General features: G+C 35.3%; 1 protein-coding gene across 1 annotated transcript; it reads right to left on the bottom strand.

The window, feature by feature from the left end:
* Nucleotides 1-1,723: 1,723 nt before the first annotated feature.
* On the bottom strand, nucleotides 1,724-11,486 carry JCHAIN (joining chain of multimeric IgA and IgM). The gene is made up of 4 exons (XM_040237020.1): nucleotides 11,296-11,486; nucleotides 7,836-7,962; nucleotides 3,477-3,557; nucleotides 1,724-2,624 (listed from the first exon to the last, which is right to left on the bottom strand). Exons 1-4 carry the CDS (start codon nucleotides 11,357-11,359, stop codon nucleotides 2,420-2,422), a joined length of 477 nt encoding a protein of 158 aa, XP_040092954.1. The 5' UTR covers nucleotides 11,360-11,486; the 3' UTR covers nucleotides 1,724-2,419.
* Between the last annotated feature and the right edge of the window lie 2,743 nt (nucleotides 11,487-14,229).

A 14,229-nucleotide genomic window follows, 5' to 3' on the forward strand; every position in this document is an offset into this window, starting at 1 on the left:
CATAAGTGTGAAATTGTTATTAATATGATAATCCTAGAGTATAATTAAATTTCACAAAGAAGGAAGATTTCCAGTTGGCATTTAATGAGGCAGTTATACTGGCACAGAGATCTCTTCTATAAGAATCTTCAACATGGCACCAAAAACTTTTTCTGTTGGGTATGCAGAGAAACTAAGGCCAAGATGGAAATAAAACAGAGAAGCCTCTTCAGAAACAGTCTTCCTCTAAAAGTTCGCATCATAAGGAAAAAACTGTAACTCTGTGAGGTGATGCTGCTGCTAAGTCACTTCAGTCATGTTTGACTCTGTGCGACCCCATAGACGGCAGCCCACCAGGCTCCCCATCCCTGGGATTCTCCAGGCAAGAACACTGGAGTGGGTTGCCATTTCCTTCTCCAATGCATGAAAGTGAAAAGTGAAAGTGAAGTCACTCAGTCGTGTCCAACTCTTCATAACCCCATGGACTGCAGCCTACCAGGCTCCTCTGCCCATGGGATTTTCCAGGAAAGAGTACTGGAGTGGGGTGCCATTGCCTTCTCCTCGATATTAACTAAACTTATGGTAACCATTTCACAATAGGTAAGTACGTGAAGTCCTTCTGTTGTATACCTTAAAACTTATATCTCAATAAAGCTGGGGGAGAGGTCTCCCATAAATTCTCAGAACATTTTGAAACCTATTTCTTTTATTTATGCAATTCTGCCAAGTGACTGTAATTATATACATGTCTTTTTTCCTCATCTAAGCTGTATTCACATTCATTCATTCAACAAATATTTATTGAGCTCCATTACACACCAGACACCCTTCCGCCCTTCCCAGTGCTGGGGACATATCAATGGGCAAAATAAAAATAGCTGTCTTTGTGGAGCTTATGCAGTTGTTAGGGTAGACAGCATAAACATAATGTATAAGTAACTTATGTAGTCTGCCAGAGGGTGATAAGCACATGGGGTGGAATAAACCAAGATAAGGGAATGGGATTCACAATTTTTTTTAAGTGGTCAGTATGAATTTCATGGAGAAAATCATTACCAAAAGGAACTGGGGTCCAACTGAGCAGAGTTCTAGAAAGTGAGTGGTGATAGTGACTATCACAGCTCAATCACCAAAAATCTAACAGAGTTCCCTGCATGTGGTAAATAATCAATAATTGTGTGCTGATTAAATAAAGTTCAAGGTCTTATCTAAAACAACATGCCAAATTGAAGACTGGACAAGAATGATTTGTGTTTAGCATGTCAAAACTATGATTCCTACTGAAGCACCAGTATCAGAGCCTTATCCCTAAAAGAAAACACTAATCAGTACGAGCACAGTGGAAGTTATTAAAAATGACTATTACCCTTGGGGGAAAAAAAGAAAACATAACAATGTCTCTTCAAGAAACTGATTTTACTAATCAGCCTCTCATTATTTTAAACTCAGAGTCAGCATTTACTTTCCACAGTACCCTTACATATTTATGCCAATTGGTCTTGACTTTCTGCCATAAAGTATATGTGCCATGATAAACATATTTGTCAGAAGGGACTTTGTCTTTTTATTTAATTTTAGGTATAAAATGACAAAGCTATCTCAAATACCATGTTTGAACTTAGTGATTAGTGCATAATTAGATCATACTTATAACCTGTTTCTCAGTAATAAATAATATATTAACTTACATACAGCAAAGTTAACACAAGGAAACTTTTTACCAATAAATTATTTCACACAGGTATATGCTTATGAATCTATTTAATTGTTCAAACTGTGCTAGAGAATACATATTTTGGAATACATAATTTGTTAGATTTAGTTACAACAGAGGTGATTTCAATGGGAATTTCTTATACTGTCCTACTTATCAAAAAAATTTTTATCATTTGCTCCCAAATCTGTCATGTCAAAATGTATTTTTGAATTATACAATTATGTCACTTTCAGCTAATTTAATTCATAAATATTAGAGACCTCATTTTAAATTATTTTATGAATATTTCCAAAACATGTTTTCCAATTATTATTTTTCTAGTGAAGACAAATAATTGACCTATATTTATATATAAATATTCTCTGCACAGTGATATTTTTTTAAAGAGAATAGTAAGGAAAGTGCAAAAGCTCAGGCTCTCCAGGGCAAAGCCAAAAAAAAAAAAAAGCAAAATTTAATTATGCCTCCTGAGTTTTTTACTTTTTGAATTTTATTTTCTCCCCTTGTCTATTTTTTTAAATGCTAGAAATTTACCTTAAAAACATTAACAGTGTTACTATTTCAATTATTTGTCAGTGATAGGGGTGCGGTAGTTAATTTTATATTATCCCTACCCCCAAAAAATCATGGTTTCAAATTCATCAGGAGTAAATATACTAACTACCTGGGATCAAAATGGAGAGCCCTTCAAGATAAGTAGTTGTGCAGTGAGCATGACCTGAATTAGTCAGGATAGCAGGAATCCGGGGTCAGAGCTGTTTCCACCATTTTGGTCTGCCCACGATAATTGAGTTTGACCCTGTTTGTGTAGCACTTGTTTCTGTCATAGGTGTAACAGGTCTCAGCGTCTCTGTCACAGATATTGCTCTGGCTGGCAGTAACTACTTGATCTTCCAGCTCCACTTCTCTAGTGTCACATTTTTTGCACCTGAAAAACAAATACATGCATTAGACACTCTCCATCAAGTGTTGTCTCAGAATCTGAGTGACTATACATCGCTATCCAAAATCAGTTAGTTCTGACAAAGGAGGACTCCTTTCAGACTTCAACTTCTCTATAATACAGAATCATTTATGTAATTTTTCAACCTTTAACTGAAAGTAAGCAATAGAATTAATATATATGATTGTGTACACTATTCAGTAACTTCCACTTTGTTAAATTTATTCCCAACTGTATTGTAGGGTTAAATTAATTATTTACAGTAGTGAAGGAAGGTTTTTTTTTAATTTTTGGATTCTATGGTTTCCAAAGAAACAACTGCATGTTAATGGGTCTGAATTATTGAACTAAAAAGACAAATTGGTCCTTCTTGTACTAATGGAAATAATTTTGTCTTTAGAATAAATTTAGAGCTAACCTTTGTTTATAAAATTTTATGAATTTATGACGCCTAATAATTAACATGGGCTTCCCTGGTGGCTCAGACAGTAAAGAATCCAACCGCAGTGCAGGAGACCTAGATTCAGTTCCGGGGTTGGGAAGATCCCCTGGAAGATAGCACGGCAACCCGCTCCAGGATTCTTGCCTGGAGAATCCCCATGGACAGAGGGGCCTGGCAGGCTACAGTCCATGGGGTTACAAAGAGTCGGACACAACTGAGTGACTAAGGACAGGACAGCACAGCAATAATTAACATGAATTAATGTATTCAAAAGTTCAAATGATATTGGTAAATGTTTATACCCCAATATGTTTTCAAAAACATTCTTACTAACAAGCTTAATGAAAAGTTAATTGACTTAGGTATCTTTATTAGTGTGAAGGAAAATGTCTTACAGGTCAGACAAATGGTACACAAATTTGGTCCTCATTGGTGAGGTAGGATCAGAGATATTCTCCCTGCTGTTCAGAGGAACACTAAAAAAAAGAAAAAAAGAAAACGAATAATGAAATTAGCAGATACTGCTGTTTTTGGTAATAGGTATATTGCTAGGACAGTACTTACTATTTCATTCAGACATTTAGGACATTTAGCACTCTATAAACACTCTTTGGTAACACTATTACTCACATTTCACAGTAATTGCTACATTTTAAACAACTGCATTCAAAATAAACCTCACAACAACTCCTCTGTCAATTATCTTTTATTACTTGGTAAATCCCTCCTTTTCCTTTAAAAATAAGCTCAAATTTTACTTTCTCTGTGATTTTTACCTCGATCCCATTTCCACCCCTCAATAAACTTCTCATCTGTAGTCTCATTAATGTTTCATACACCTTTACTATACTGCTATATTATAGTTGCTTACCTACAGAATAGCTGTTTCTAGATTCTATAAATTCCTTGAGCCAAAAACACTTACACATCCCAGTGCCTTGCTATAGGTGTGTCATATAGAATATATCCAATATTTGTGAATGAATGGACAGACAGATACTAAGGATCACATTTTAGAAATGTAGTAATTACAAATCAGAGAGGTTGGTGACCTATCCAAATTCACACAAGTACTAAGTAGTAAAGCTGGAACTGGAATCCAGACCTTTTGATGTGGAGGTTTTCCATGAAAAATTAGATAACACATCGACTAGTTCAGGTGATTTCATTAACTTTTACATTTTTTCATCTATGTCATCATTCCTCTTCACATGCACTGCTCCCTACCAAAAGATCCCCCAAAAGCTCAGGTTTTCCTAACTCAGTATTTAGCAACATTATCCACACATGTATCCAAGCTAAAAAGTTGGATTCTGTCCCTCAGTTTTCCCCCTTTGTCACCACCTAGGTCTAAATCCATCTCACAGTTCAACTGGCTCTAATACTTTGCATCTTTGAACTTGATTCAGGACACCACCCTTCTCTCCTAATTTGTAGCAATACCTTCCTTCAATCTTGACCCCTCCCATGCGTTGGCCACATTATTGCCAAAATAGTCTTTTTAAACTACAAGCCTAACTTCCTTCTCTGCTTAAAGCCTATAGTGTTTCCCCACAGAAAACAAGGTAATCATCAAGATGGCATAGAAGGCACTGCATGACGTACCTCTCACTCTCCAACCTCATCTCTCACCACACCACCCTCTTTACACCATGTGCCAGATGGAAACAACTGTTTGCTATGGTACAAAACTAACCAGGATTTTCTCATTTCTAAGTGTTAAAGATAACTAAAACAGTAATAGCCCTAACATTTACCAAAAACTTACAGTCTGCCTGGTACTATGATGAACATGTTAACCTGATGATCTCATACAATTGTCACAGAAACCCTGATTCCTTTTCTTGGAATTATCTGCTTCCCCTATCAACCGTGTCATCACCCACACACATTTCCACCACTTACTCCAAATACCCTCTCCTTCCTCCCCCTGCCTCTCTCCACTTTCCCCAGGGACTGGCCTCGGTGCCCCTCTTTGTGCTCCTGTAACATCCTACACCTATTCCTGTCACTGCATTTACAATATTGCATTGTAATTGCCTTTCCCGTTATTTATAGTTTCCCACTAGACTGTAAATTCTTTGATGGCACGGGCTGTGTTTTATATAAATTATTGTATCCCCAGCTCCAATCCTCAGTGGCTTTCAGAAGCACTCGATAAATATTTGTCAAATTAATAAATGAATGAATGAACATATCTATTCTTTATTATATTACAAAATCTCTAGTAATATCAGAAAATGCTTTAAATAATGAGAAAAGTAAGAGAACAGACACATATGAGAGTTTCACTGGGGACTACTGTTCTGAGTGCTTTCACATATTACCACATTTAATCCTCACAACCCTATGAAGTATATGTGTATATATACATACCTATACATATCCCTTTTATTCAGTTTAGGGAACAGGCTCAAATTAGTTAAGTAACTTGCCCAAAGTCATAACATCATTAAGTGATGGAGTTGGGGATAATGCCATAATGACACAGCAATGATAACAGAACTTTCAGAAATAAGATTAAAGAAGCATCAATATACATCATGGAAATGGCATGAAGTTACTGAACTGCCTGATTTCAGTAAATAAAATATCATAAAAAGGATCATGTCATTAAAAAAAAAAGATAAATCAGAGAATCCTGGAGTATCATTTTAAATCTACCCTTGGAGATTTAAATATAAGAGAGCTACTCCTCTTCAGCACTGTGAAGAGTGTTGCCAGTGCCACTGATGCCATTAGTGTCGTTGATGCCATTCTCTTAAGATACACGCTTCTCCAATTATTCTATCCTTAACAGGGAACTGCGGCTTCCCTTGTAGCTCAGTCGATAAAGAATCTGCCTGCAGTGCAGGAGACCCAGGTTCAATCCCTGGGTTGGGAAGATACCCTGGAGAAGGAAATGGCAACCCACTCCAGTACCCTTGCCTGGAAAAACTCATGGAAAAAGGAACCTGGTGGGCTGCAGTCCATGGGGTCACAAAGAGTTGAGCACGACTGAGTGACTAATACTTACTTACTTAAGAGGGAACTAAGTGGTATAGACTTGAGTGGTCAAAGAAAACTTGCTCAAGGAAGTGATGTCTAAGCTAAGACATGCAGGCTGAAGAGTTAACCAGGCTGAGGGGTGCAGGAAAGAGTCCTTCAAGCAGAGGAACTAGATTATGCAAAAACAGAAGAGGAAGAAAGAGGTACTGCAACATACTGAATTTTTAAACATAAGATGAAAAAGAAGTGGCCATGGAAGAGCTTAAGAGTTATGCTGAGCACTGTAGGTTAGGCTGAAACATTCGTAATTTATCCCAGTAACAACATTGGGGGAACCAGCAAAAGCATTTTAGGAAGGGTAGTGGCATAATGATAACTGGCACATAGGTTAGATGGATAAATAACAGTAAATATTTTTTGAAAATGTGCCAAGAACTACATAGTCTTTAAAAGGAATAGATCTCAATTTATCTTTACAATAACCCTATGAATACATATTATTTTCCTATTAATATTTAGAGATGAGAAAATTCAAGTTTAGAAGGGTTAAATAACTAGCATACCATAGCACATAGCTACTAATATTTAGTGACAGCCAGAACTCAAAACAAATTCTTAAGCATATTATACTTCTCCTATTGATTACATGGGATTGAATGCTACGTTCTGTTTCAATAAGAGGTATTTGATTCAGGACGGAAACTATTTAAAGTAGTAGAAGTACTTCACAAGGGAGACATTAATGACTGGACCAATAGAAATCTCAGTTCTTAAATATTATTAATGTTTTTGCTGTTGAATAAGACTCATAGCTTATAACTTAAGACTGTGTGTGAAATGAAATGAGTATCTGAAGTCCAACATACAAGTGGAGATGAAATCAATGTAGTAAATTTAATTAGTCTACCATACTTTTATGCAGACAGATGAAGTTGAATACAAGGTGAAGTACTTTGTGGTCCATATATGGTGCAAAACAAACCTTTTATAATTATCTCAAGTTTCACTTTGAACTGATCAAGGGCTGATTCAAACTGAAATAACTCCATATAAACAGGGCATGTTGATGACTAGATCTGAACCTTCAGTTATTATTTGATGTAGCTGACTGGTTTTAGGTTGCCTGGAGACCTCTGTCTCTGCTCCCAACTACATAATTGGCTTAAGTCCATTACCCAGGTTTAATCTCATGTAAGCTGTTATACGGGCTTCCCTGGTGGCTCAGAGGTTAAAGCGTCTGTCTGCAATGCAGGAGACCCAGGTTCAATCCCTGGGTCAGGAAGATCCCCTGGAGAAGGAAATGGCAACCTACTCCAGTATTCTTGCCTGGGAAATCCCATGGAAGCAGGAGCCTGGTGGCCTACAGTCCACAGGGTCACAAAGAGTCGGACACAACTGAGCGACTTCACTTAAGCTGTTATACTCTTAGGCTTCCCAGATGGCGCTAGTGGTAAAGAACCCACCTGTCAATGCAGGAGACACAAGAGACTTGGGTTCTATCTCTGGGTCAGGAAGATCCCCTGGAAGAGGAAATGGCAACCCACTCCAGCATTCTTGCATGGAGAATCCCATGAACAGAGAAGCCTGACAGGCTACAGTCCATGGGGTCACAAGAGTTAGAAATGACTTAGCAACTAAACAACTACCACCAAGGTGTTACCCACCAAAAAGAGGAGCAAAGATATAGGTATCACATGCAAACAACCGCTAATATCAGAAAGTATCTGCTCACAAAATGAAAATATGAAGCATGAAATACCACATACATAATTCTGACGTTTCTCTCCACAATGTCTTGACTAGGATCTTCAGCAGAAGGGATGATCCTGGAAGTAATCCGGGCACACTTACATTTGTTGTCAACAAGAACAATCCTTTCATTTTCATCTTGGGCTTGAAAGATAAATATTTTAAGAAGAAAGGTAACCAAAAGTCTAATTTCATACTTTGTATCAAGTTAATTTATCACCCTCCCCAACAGAAAACTCAAGTTTTTTGGCTGATCAGTTTCAGCTTTCTCCATTTGTTCTCTTTCCTAACCTAAAGCCGGAGAAGGCAATGGCATCCCACTCCAGTACTCTTGCCTGGAAAATCCATGGACGGAGGAGCCTGGTAGGCTGCAGTCCATGGGGTCACTGAGGGTTGGACACGAGTGAGCGGCTTCACTTTCACTTTTCACTTTCATGCATTGGAGAAGGAAATGGCAACCCACTCCAGTGTTCTTGCCTGGAGAATCCCAGGGACAAGGGAGCCTGGTAGGGGTCGCACAGAGTCGGACACGACTGAAGCGACTTAGTAGCAGCAGCAACCTAAAGTAGCTAAGTGGAATCGTACAGCATAGTGAAGGAAATACAAATGAACTCCAAAAGGAATTTTCTCATTTTTCCTTGGACCAGTCTATGGGAACCTGGAACTGAAAGAATTCTGGTTTTAACCAAATGCTTTTAATGGAGGCACAACCCTCTGAATGACAGAGCTTTGTAAAAAAAAAATTAGTGCCAAATGCCAAAATGAGAGGGAAAACAAACATCTAGACTAAATTTCTCTCAGACTAGAGAAATTTATTCAAAAGTGAACAAATAAACCAGTTTTTTGTAATAAAAACACCCTTCCTAAACACCCATTCATACTTTTTTTCCCTATGCTAAGAACATGCACATTTTCCCCAAGATAACCTTATTTTGTAAGACTTTAAAATTCTCCATTGAAATTTCCCTAAACTTAATTATATTCTTCCTTTTCATAATAACAATCAGGTTATCGTGGCATAATGATTTAATCCATTAAGTGCAATATTTATTAATATTTCTTATAAGACTTATTTTTAAAGATATAGTATCTATAGACGTAAAGTACTATAAACTTGCTAAAACAGTCTAGAATATGTTGTTAGGTACAAGTTCTATTTAATATAATATGCATGTGTACAGAAAAAAATAACAAATGAGCAAATACACAAACAACTATTAAAGCCATAACTGTAAATGTCAACATTTACTGTCCAATCTGAATATTAGATAAAATGTCTGGTAAGTGGTGCAAAGAATTAACAAAATTTCTTATTATCTGTACTTAGATCAATTAACAGATATTTGAGGAAATAACAATAAATGGCTTTATTTACCAGTGATAATTAAACAATAATAATGATGTTAAATATCTTTTTTATTCCTATAATTTTAGCTAAGTGACCTTTAAAATTTCCTTCCATCAAATCTCAATTTAAAAAAAGACTTAGCACATTAATTCAAGTTATACAGGTTAAATGATAAGGAAATAAATTGTAACTGGACATCTAATTATTCCTGATCTCAGAGCAGAAAGGACCTAACTGCAGTATTTCAGTCTTAATGATACAGTCATTACAAAAACAGTTTAAGATCATTGTTATTATACTTATAATTGTTTTAAGTACTTTATAATGCATTATTATGTCCTTATTCATAAGTCCTTGATAAATCTTCTGATAAAAGTCTTAACGGTATTGGAGAAAAACCATTATGAAGCCAATTTAAGATAATGATATAATTCTTAATTTTCTGAAGAGAGTAAGATGATTTAAAAGGTGTCCTCTTCCCTACTCCTGTATTAGTGACTTTTAAATGTTTTTCTCATTAAAATACAAATAAGCAGGCAATATCTGACCAAAAATATAGGTGGAGTTGAGTATGTGATGACTATTAAGTCTTAAATAAAAAATATATATATGTTTTGTTTATGGCACATATTATATTTTCTTGCCAGAAACCTAGGGGGAAAGTATCTTTACTGTTATTATATAAGAATACTAGGTAGCCTAATATACCTACCAGGAAAATGTGAAAATACATTTAATTCACCAAGACTTTTAAGAGTCTAATTTCTGTTTCATCAACAGGAAATATTTTTCCTAATACACCTGTTATTATAGACTATGCCTTACTTTATTCCAAGAGCACCTGAGACAGAGTAGGTGGCTCAATAAGTATTTGTTAAGCAACTTAATTCAGTTCAAGAAAATAGACTTAATACATACTAGTTATGAATGTAATGAGTTTACCAAAAAAGGTGATTCTCTTATACAGGCAGAATAGGAGACTAGATAGGAGTGTGGGCTATGGTGTCAGATGGCCTGAGTTCCACCTACCACATGCTTGTTGTGTGACCTGAGGTAAGTTACTTCACCTCTTTAAACTTAAATGGGCTCAAGGATATGTCAGAAATAATGATAGTACTTACCCTCAAATGGTTACTGTGAAAATTAAATGGAATAGAACATGTAAAGCAGTTAGCATAATGTAGAATATAGTATGTACTCAATAAGTTACAGCTCTTTTATATATAAATGGCTATATATGTTCCATGTATATGTTTATAGGTATATAAATATGTTCATAAACATGTATTTTTATATATAGGTACATATATTATACATGGTTTACTACTGCTATCTTTATGTTTCAAATATTATTAGAAATTCATTATTCTTAATACTAAATTAGTGAAAAGTATATGTAAAATTACTATTCTTAATTACATCATACTGTCCTGAAAGAAAAATAAGCTCAAAAAAAAAAAAAAGGAATAAACTCAGTAAGTCTTAAAACAATATATATCAAGTTATATCATTTCTAATTCACATGCTTTTCTAGATGAAAATTATTAAAACTATACTTTTATATTTAGAAAATAATCCATTTTCTACAATAGTTTGAAAAGTTAATCAACAAGATAACTGAAGTTCAGCCATCAAGTTCCAGGAAATGTATACAACATTGAACATTGTTAAAGGGTCATAATAAATTTGTAGGCTTGAATCCAGGAAAGTTGTTAGAAGTAATACCAGCCTCTTTGGGGAAATAAAATCCCAATGCACTCTATACTGTATTTACAACAATTATTACCTCATTTCTCCAGACTATTGAGACACTCAAGGAGAGAATTCTGATTTTCAAGATTCGATATAGGTATTTGTATAATATAACTATCTATACTTATCTAAAAATTAGCTATTTTCTTATTTTCTAGGTTTTAATAGGCAGACATATAAGAGAAAAAAGAATGAAAAGAATTACAGTGAGTCTTGTCCATGTTAAAGACCACTGCCCATACAAAGATTAAGACATGTTAGAAGAACATAGCCAGTTAGCTGTCCAACCAAAACACAAACATAAATGTTTAATCTGAAGAACAGATCTGTATTCTATTTTTCCTTTTATCTGGGTTCATGCTCAAAATACCACATACCTGTCACAAGAACAGCCTTAACAAAAATGGCCAGGGCTCCCCAAAAAAGCAAACAATTCTTCATCTTGACTTCACTCCTTTTGAAAAACTGGAGCTAAGAAGTCAGGGTTAAGGTGTGTGATCTATAAGGAGTGTGCAAATGATGGGGCTTCTGCTTTCTTAAAATAACACTCCAGGCAGCTAACAAACTAAGATCACAACTGCGGTTGAACTCTGCAATTTAAATGCTGCACTGGAAAGATATTATGGCTCAGATTTACGTAGTTTCTTCCAAAATATCCTCCAAAGCCATGTTCTGGTGCAATCACTTTTTATTTTACATTTATTCTATATAATTAAAAGATTAATCATTTCAAGGCATGAGCCCATTAAGAATGTTCAACAGGGATTCTCTACGTTATTACCTAGATAATAACATATTCAAATGACATATAATATGGTGTTTGTTGTACCTGGAAAAATTAATGAAGCAGAGAGAAGGAAAAGGAAAGAATTAAAGCCCTTTAAGGTTCCAATTGTATTTTACGTCAACTTTTTCTTTTAGTCCTTACTTACCAGAGCTACCAGGTTTAACATATAATTTACAGATTATATCTATAATAGATACATTATCTCATTACTTTCAGTTATTTCATAAATTCATACTTGCAGTTAGAAACTGTTGGATGCTGGATATCAGTTGCCATGTTTCAATTTGACAGTATTAAAGCAGACCCTGTATTTGCTTACCCAATCATACCTTTCAGAATTGTAGGTATTGAAACAATGCTCATTTGAGATGTCTCAACAGAAAAATTAATCACTGCAGTATTTCTTATCATTTTTTTCATTAATTAATGTTGAAAAAAAAAATTGTGATCTTTCATATAGGGCATCTCCCTACCTCCTACCCCAACAGCCTAGAATAATGCCTCTTGGGCAGGGTCAGTTCCAAGAACATGCTGGTTATGTTTATATACAATATCAAATCTATGTTACTTTTGATTTTCAGCTCTCTGATTTTTTAAGGATCTCCTAGAATTTTGAGAGTTACTAAAGAAATACTTCAGGGCCAGAAGTAGGCAAGTGGGTTTAAGAGCTGGAAGTAAAAAACTAGCAGAATGAATGCTATTAAAAGCTAGCACACAACTGTACTCCTTTAATTAACACATACTAAATGACTAGAAAGAACAAAGTGCCAAGCACTAGAGTACACAATATTATTGTACTGTCAAACCTTACTCTCATCTTAGTTTCTACCTGCATAGAACTTAGAAACTATTCAGGGCTAAGAAAAATATACCAAATTCATATGAATAATTATATCTGTTAGAAAAAGAAATATCTGAAAGCTCATTATTTTAGTGCATGGTCAGGATGTCAAAATAACTATCAACCACTTAAAAGCCTTAAGTGGTTGATAATTGTGCTGGCATCTAAATAATTGATTTATTATAACACACACAAAAAAATACATAGTAAATAGAAGTTAGCTGGATACATTTTTAAGCCATTATTTCCTTGAAAAATAAACTCAGGTAGACTGCCTTCCCAAAAGAAGGTGGATAAATCCCTGGAGACAAATTAAACCCCCCCACCACCACCAGAAACATATTTTTTATAAGAGCAAATATTGACATATAATTACTAAGCTAAAGAGGTACTCTGTATTTAATATTTTTATTCTTTCAACCTTATAGCTTTGTAATTCTATTATATAAACCATGCATCTATAAGAAATTATTTTTAAAAAGTGTGGACAGTGCCAAGTAGCACTTCTGCCACCAGTCAAGAGTTACTTACACATGTAATCTAGGGTCAGGACAAGTGTTCTGTCAAGTGTGGTACAGGATCACTTGAAGTATTAGTCAAAATACATACTTTCTGGCTACACCCAACCAGAATTTTCAGAGATGTGGCCTTGAAATGCATATTTTTAAAAAGGCTTCCAGTTGATTCGGATGTACACTAAAATTTGAAAACTGGTAGACTAAGAAGCCTGTGGAGGAGGAGAGTAACTAGCAGCATTAACTATGGGAGAGCAAGAAGTTAATAAAGGTATTTTCTTCGTAACAAATGGGCTTACATTGAAAATCGCTTAGCTGAGGCTTCTATTTATCTGTATCTATGTTTTACAGGTGAATTGGCTCATAACCTTTTCAGTAGGTCTGGTTTAATTTTTAAACTACTTCATCTCTGGTTTTGTTCTTCCCACTGAAAAAACGTAAATAGTTTCATTCAAGTAAGTTAAATAATTGGGAGCTTGGCTCAATGTTCTCAATTTTTCACCAAAAATGGTTTATTTTTCCACATTTATATATAAAATTCTTACAGTAAGATTTTCAGTGATAGATTCATTTGAATGAAAGAGATATTATGGTAATTTAGTCCCACCTTCTCTCATCCAGCTAAAGTTTTGTTTCAATTTCCTATATAGCAGACAGGCTGAGTTTAGAAAACCATCTGAAAAAGGTCAATGCTTCACTTCCTCTGTTCATAGCTTTTTATATTTAGGATACTCAAATCGTGAAAAAACACTTGATTCTCTTGAGACATAGAAAATACACACTTCTTGTCTTACTATCTCATTGACAACTCCTGTTCAGGATCTTGCTGAATTTTCCTTTGAATCTTAAGGTTGATCCTCAGCCTTCTCTTTTCTCTTATCCTCTCCTTAACTGATTTTATCTTACCCCATGGCTTTGAATATAAGACATGCTGTGATCTTCAGATGTGTGACTGTAGACTTTATCTTGCCCACTGAGCTGCAAACTCCTGTATCCAATTTTCTTCACTGGGCAGTCTAACAGGTATCTAAAACTCAACCAGGCAAAACAGTACTCTTGATGACCAACCACCCTCACACTTCCACTCCAGTCTCTTTCTGTGCAGGCAGATGCTTTAACCTCTGAGCTACCAGGGAAGCCTTTCTGTCTCTGCTCTTCCTCATCTCTG

This window comes from Oryx dammah, unplaced genomic scaffold (genome assembly GCF_014754425.2).
Source record: "Oryx dammah isolate SB20612 unplaced genomic scaffold, SCBI_Odam_1.1 HiC_scaffold_3, whole genome shotgun sequence".
NCBI classification, from domain to species: domain Eukaryota; kingdom Metazoa; phylum Chordata; class Mammalia; order Artiodactyla; family Bovidae; genus Oryx; species Oryx dammah.

Excerpts from the sequence above, each read along its gene's own strand:
- JCHAIN (XM_040237020.1), bottom strand. The coding sequence starts at position 11,359 with ATGAAGAATTGTTTGCTTTTTTGGGGAGCCCTGGCCATTTTTGTTAAG. Across the intron at positions 7,963-11,295 it reads TAAGGCTGTTCTTGTGACAG|CCCAAGATGAAAATGAAAGG; the intron begins GTATGTGGTATT and ends TTATCTTTCAAG. Across the intron at positions 3,558-7,835 it reads GAGAGAAACGTCAGAATTAT|TGTTCCTCTGAACAGCAGGG; the intron begins GTATGTGGTATT and ends TCTTTTTTTTAG.